The sequence below is a fragment of the Heptranchias perlo genome, chromosome 40 (genome assembly GCF_035084215.1).
Source record: "Heptranchias perlo isolate sHepPer1 chromosome 40, sHepPer1.hap1, whole genome shotgun sequence".
Classification (NCBI taxonomy): domain Eukaryota; kingdom Metazoa; phylum Chordata; class Chondrichthyes; order Hexanchiformes; family Hexanchidae; genus Heptranchias; species Heptranchias perlo.
The window spans coordinates 4,141,699-4,148,302 of NC_090364.1; the positions used below are offsets into that span (position 1 = coordinate 4,141,699).

Genomic DNA, 6,604 nt, shown 5'->3' on the forward strand with positions numbered 1-6,604 from the left:
GCAGGGAGCAGGGCCCAGTTGTACACGGGTACGTGTAGGGAGCAGGGCCCATTTGTACACGGGTACGTGTAGGGAGCAGGGCCCAGTTGTACAAGGGTACGTGTAGGGAGCAGGGCCTAGCTGTGGCTGATCAAATTTTTAGAAGTAATTAAATGCATATTCACACACATGAAATGCTCCTAATCTCGGACTAATTTGGCTGTATTTAATATTAGAATCCAATCTCTCCTGAGAAGGTGTGCCGGAGTAAAACCCACCCTGGACAATAGGATTTAATGTTCTAATTAATGGCCTTTTCAATCCCATTCGCAGGGTAACCGTGTATTCATAATTCTAAATTTGAAGATTTCTTCCTTTCCTTTCAACCCTGGGTGCCCTCTCCTTCCTGTAGGCTGTTGGATAACTGGTCCAAACCTCTAGGGTGTGTCTTTTGGGGAAGTATCTGGTGTTTACAGTACATTCAACGATGGGAGATTACTCTGCTTAATCTGCTTTGCAGCCTGCTCTTGTTGTACAGGAGCCTCGATCCACTCTGATGCTTGGAGCAGATTATTTCTTCTTTCGCTTTAATTTGTAACCAGTTAAGAATAAAAGCCGAGTCGTTTAGGGATTGGTGAGACCATTTCCAGTTGCCTTCAATGACCGAAGAATCACTTCAGCCCCCAGTGACCTAATCATCAGTTTTCATGGACTGTAAACTCGTGTTTCACTGCAATACCGTACAATTACTCAACAACTTAAAGCATTTATTTGGAGCCTTTATTGTAGAAAAACCTTCCAAGGCTCCCGAGAAGTGTCAGTAAAACCAAAATGCCAAGTGTCGTCCGAGATTTTGTGCTCAAGCCTCTGGAGTGGGATTTGAACCCATGACCTTCTGACTCAACAACAACAACAACTTGCATTTATATAGCGCCTTTAATGTAGTAAAACGTCCCCAGGTGCTGCACAGGAATGATTATCAAACAAAATGTTACACATTAGGATAGATGACAAAAAGCTTGGTTAAAGAGGTAGGTTTTAAGGAGCGTCTTAAAGTAGGAGAGAGAGAGGTGGAGAGGTTTCGGGAGGGAATTCCAGAGCTCAGGGCCGAGGCAGCTGAAGGCACGGCCGCCAATGGTGGAGCGATGAAAATCAGGGATGCACGAAAAGAGTGCTACCACTGACCAGCAGCTGACACTTAAAGAGATATTAACAGCAATGCTTGAGCCAGTTACCGACAGCGCACCCTTTTAAAAAATACATTTGCAAGCCTTGTCTACACATGGCGTTGTCTCATGGCAATGCCACTCGATGACAGAGTCCACAGTCAGCAGAGTTAGGAGAGTAACTGACTCCACCCTGTTAGATAGCAGTCCTCTCCACCCAAGGCACCATCCACTGCCACTCTGGAGGATATGGCTGGTAAGATGACCCATGACAAATGCCAGCCTGGAATGACCCTCACTCTGACCTTACAACAGTTACTACACTTCAAAAAGTACTTCATTGGCTGTAAAGCGCTTTGGGACGTCCTGAGGTTGTGAAAGGCGCTATATAAATGCAAGTTCTTTCTTTTTCTTCCCTCCCTGTGGGAGGCACTTGGTCTCAACTTTGATGCCTTTCCCCCGCACCACCGATTGGGAACTCAACTAGGGTTGCCAACTCCGGTTGGGCGTATTCCTGGAGGTTTCATCACCTCTCGCCTCCAATCGCTCCTCCCAGTCAAACAGCCTTTTTTTCCCCATCTCCATTATTTTAATAACTAAAGAACAAAAATGTTCTAAGAAAATGAAAAAAAAAACACATTTTCTTTCATGCCCCTATGATTTTTTTTCTCCAGTGTTGCTCGTAGCAGTCTCCAGGAGATTAATCTGTAATTCCTGGAGATTCCAGGACATTTCTGGAGGGTTGGCGACCAAAATTCATCTGTTGGTCTCGGAGTCTAATGTGTTGATGTTCTAATCCTTAATTAAAATCATAAACATTTCCCTGTGTTGGCTCTTTGAAAGATCTATCCAATTAATCCCCCACCCAGTGACCCTTTCCCCAAAGCCCTGCAAATTTTTTCTTTCGAAGTATTTATCCAATTCCCTTTTGAAAGTTACTATTGAATCTGCTTCCACCGCCCTTTCAGGCAGCGCGTTCCAGATCATCACAACTCGCTGCGTAGAAAAAATTCTCATCTCCCCTCTGGTTACCAATTATCTTAATTCTGTGTCCTCTGGTTACCGACCCTCCTATCAGTAGAAACAATTTTTCCTTATTTACTCTATCAAAATCCCTTGTAATTTTGAACACCTCTATTAAATTTCCCTGTAACTTCCTCTGCTCTGAGGGGAACAATCCCAGCTTTTATTCCTGATTTCCACCAGTCCTGTTTTTATTCCCCCCCTTTTTTTTTATCCCACTATGGTGCTACACTCTCCTAGAAACTCAAGATTTATATATAGGAACGAAAAACAAGACCTCAATGGCCTGAAACTGTCAAGGCCTCTGCCCCACAGCATCTCCCTTCAGATTAAAGAACAAAAAAAGCCTGCAATAGGCCCCATTTATCGTTCATTTGTAGAATCGGTAAACGGAAAGAAAGATGGTGAAACACCTTTCACATCAACAAGGAAGTGGACCTGAAAGAGTTAAGGAAGTGGGAGTCCCCTGTTAGTTTGCCACTGATGTCATGATGGGGGGGTGGGGTCTATCAGCTGCCTTTCCGAGACTGACCCATTTAAAGGCAGCAAAAGGGAGATCAGCTGAGCAGCGAGACAGAGAGAGAAAGGAGATAATCAACAGATCTCTCTTATCCCAACGATACAATCTGGAAGCTTTGTAGAGACTGAGTTTTTTTTATTAATGAAAAGTCCTTGTCGGCCGATAGTGAGGTAACCTGTTGGGGTGATTTGGAAAAGAAGAGGGGCGATATGAAGGGACTGACCATGACATCCAGAGGAGCTATAAAAGAAGGGAAACTGGAGAAAAGGAGCGAGAACCTGCTCCAGCTTTGGAAGACAAAGCAGTGCATCTTGACGAAGGAGAGTCTGCTGTTCGTCGACGGTGACAGGAAGGGCCGCAGGCACAAGGAGCTGAGCTTCGGGTCCATCCGGAAGCTGGAGTGCGTGGAGAGGAAGGGGAGCCGAGTCTACTTCACCATCGTCACCACCGACCGCAGGGAGATCGACTTCCGGTGCCAGGACGCGACCTGTTGGAACGCCGCCATCACGCTGGCGCTGGTGGCGTTCAAGAACGAGCAGGCGGTGAAGGAGCTGCGGTCGCACAAGCCGGCGAGGAGGTGGCGGGGATGGGCCTCGTGAGGCCTCGCTCGCGGCAGGTAAACCGGGGAGTACGAGCGGGCGGTGGGGGTGGGGGTGGGGGTGGGGGTGGGGGGGGGGACCAGGCCTAGAAACAGCCGCTGGATTGCGGCCAAGTCATGCGCGGCGCGCAGCAACCCCTCTGCGGGCTAGAAGGCCAGCGTTGCCGGGGAGCATTCAACTGCTCGTTGCCAGGTTCCGGTTAGCTTCGGGAGAATAATCTCCGATAAAGCGAGCGGTGTTTCCTTGCCAATAATTAACCCGGAATGTGCCGGAAATACACAGGCAGGTCAGTCAGCATCTGAAAGAGAAAAGACAAGTTCAAGTTATGGGCGGGGCTTCTGATTCAGAATGTTCTTCAGGCTTGTCCATCAAAGTTGCTTCCAATATCACTGATGGGAAGTTGCCTCTTGTTTAAGGATTCCCTTCCCACCAACCAGTCGCAGCTGCATCAGACTCTTGGGTTCCTTTGTCAGAAATCTGAGCCCCACTCCCAGTTGTGGCTCAGTCGGTAGTGCTCTTGCCTTCTGAGTCAGAAGGTCATGGGTTCAAGCCCTACTCCAGAGACCAGAGCACAAGATTCAGACTGACTCTCCCAGTGCAGTAACGAGGGAGTGCTGCACTGTCGGATGGTGCTGTCTTTTGGATGAGGTGTTAAACTGATGGACGTAAAAGATCCCATGGCACTATTTTGAAGAAGAGCAGGGCAGTTCCCCCCGATGTCCTGGGCCAATATTTATCCTTCAACCAACATCACTAAAAAAACAGATTACAGGGTCAATTATCACATTGCTGTTTATGGGATCTTGCAGTTTGTGGGATCTTGCTGTGTGCACTTTTGCTGCCGCGTTTCTTACATTACAACCTTAAAAAGGTACTTCATTGGCTGTAAAGCGCTTTGGGACGTCCTGAGGTTGTGAAAGGTGCTACATAAATGCAAGTCTTTCTTTCTTAACAATAAAACCGTGAGTTGGTGGTCAGCCTTTGACGCTCGAAGCAGCAGAACTAACGGATACATCCCATAATTCTCCAATTGCTCAGTTCCTGATGACGGTTATGGTCCTATGGGGAGGTTAAGGGCTTCACCAGTGGCAGGTAGGAGATTACTTCTTAAATTGCTCAGAAACACTTCATAGCCATGGGCAGAGGTGCAGGGGAAAAAACTTACATTTACAAAGCATCCCGTAGGCTTGTCAAAACAGTTCAAAGTACGTCATACTTGGAGTGTAGTGACTATTGTTATGTAGGCAAACACAGCAAGAGGAACACACAGTCAGCAATGAGATGAACGGCCAGTTAATCTAATTTTTCTTCAGTGGTGTTGGTTGAGGGGGGAATGCTGCCCGTATTCTAACTCGCCCCAAGTCCCGTTCACCCATCACCCCTCTGCTCGCTGACCTACATTGGCTCCCGGTCTGGGAACACCTCGATTTTAAAATTCTCATCCTTGTGTTCAAATCCCTCCATGGCCTCACCCCTCCCTACCTCTCTAACCGCCTCCAGCCCTACAACCCACTGAGATCTCAGCGCTCCTCCAATTCTGGCCTCTTGCACATCCCTGATTTTAATCACCCCACCATTGGCAGCCGTGCCTACAGCTGCCTAGACCCTAAGCTCTGCAATTCCCTCCCTAAACCCTAAACCTCTCTGCGTCGTTACCTCTCTCTCCTTCTTTAAGACACTCCTTAAAACCTACCTCCTTCTGTCCTAATATCTCCTTATGTGGCTCGGTGTCAAATTTTGGTTGATAATCGCTCCTACGACGTGCTTTGAGATGTTTTACTACAGTAAAGGCACTATAGATATGTAAATAAAGTGCTGACCTTCTTTTCCCCATCTCTTTCTCTAGATTGCCGATGGGACTGATTCCCAAAGCACCTTCGTTGTTGGGACCAATTGTGACTCTTTGGCTAAAAGTTTCTAAGCTGCTCCCTCCCAGAACCTTGGGAAGGAATTCCAGCCAGTTACCTGCCATCTTCACCATTAACAATGAAGTTTTGCCAATCGCCCAATTTAACAGCAGATAACGGTCTTCTGCCAAAACGGAGAGAGTTGGGAACAATGTTTGACTTATCCCAACATTCCTGCTGTAAATCACCAGGAAACAATAAATGGAAGTGGGTTGATTCCAACTGGATTAGAGCAGAACCAAATAAACCTTTAATATTTGAAGCGTGAAAATCAGATTTTGAGCTCCCTGGTAGGACTATTCTTGTTTCTCTCTCATGTTGATTAGATCCTTTTAGAAGAACAGCATTAAAAGCAAATCCAATTCAGAACTGCACCCCAGTGATCAGTCTTGGGTTGCCAACCCTCCAGGATTGCTCTGGAGTCTCCAGGAATTAAAGTCTAATCTCCAGGACACTGGTGGGAGCAAAAACTTAGGAGAAAAATCATAGGGACCTTAAAAAATTGTGTTTTAAAAAAATTTTTCTTTGAACACTTTTGTTCACTAGTTAGAAAAATGTTGGACATGAGGGAAAGGCTGTTTGACTGACAGTCAAGAATCATCCAATCGACTAACAAAGCATCTACTCGCTTTCCAATTAGCCGTGGGAAGGCGGGGCACTGCAAGGTTGGACATGTCGGGCGACCAATGGCGGGAGTGTGGGGGCGGGGCAGTTGGCGGGAGGAGGTCATGTGATGAAACCTCCAGGAATATGTCCAGCCCAGAGTTGGCAACCCCTACTCATGAAAACAGCGGGCCTTTCCATCCTGCCTGTAAAGTCCATTGGCTGCTCACAGGAAGAGGCCTCAAGTCCATGCTCCTCTGTTGGCGTTCAGTCGGCCAGCTGACTTGCTGTAGGTACCTGTAGGCCGGGGCCTCTTGGTTGAGCTGACACAGCTAATTATTGCCTCTATCCTGTGGTTCTTGCTGTACTTATTTCTCTAGATTTAAGTTTCAATGTATTTATAATGTGTATGTATGGTTTTAATAAAACCAAAACAAATGTCACCCGTTGTGCTGTCAGTTCCTCATTCAAAACAGTCCAATTCACCTGAAGAGGTGTCATCGCCCGTAGCAACGGGTGTCACGGGATGTACAGAGTGGAGAGCTTCCCAGTGCTCGGTTGATAATTGTGCTGCAGAGTCGTACTGAGCCATGTACATCAACAAGAAGATTCGATAGGGTAGCTGCAGAGAAACTTCCCTCTGATGGGGGGAATCCAGAACGAGGGGGCACAGTCTTGAAATTAGAGCCCGGCCATTGAGAAGTGTAATGAGGGAAGCCCTTTTTCACAGAAAGGGGAGTGGAAATCTGGAACTCTCTTCCCCCAAAAAGGCCGTGGAGGCTGGGGGACAATTGGAGCTCTCAAGGC

General features: G+C 47.1%; 1 protein-coding gene across 1 annotated transcript; it reads left to right on the forward strand.

The window, feature by feature from the left end:
* The first annotated feature begins 2,700 nt into the window (after positions 1–2,700).
* LOC137305333 (pleckstrin homology-like domain family A member 2) lies at positions 2,701–6,240 on the forward strand. Its single transcript, XM_067974176.1, has 2 exons — positions 2,701–3,304; positions 5,134–6,240. The coding sequence occupies exon 1, from the start codon at positions 2,898–2,900 to the stop codon at positions 3,285–3,287; it is 390 nt and encodes a 129-aa protein (XP_067830277.1). The 5' UTR covers positions 2,701–2,897; the 3' UTR covers positions 3,288–3,304; positions 5,134–6,240.
* The last annotated feature ends 364 nt before the right edge of the window (positions 6,241–6,604 follow it).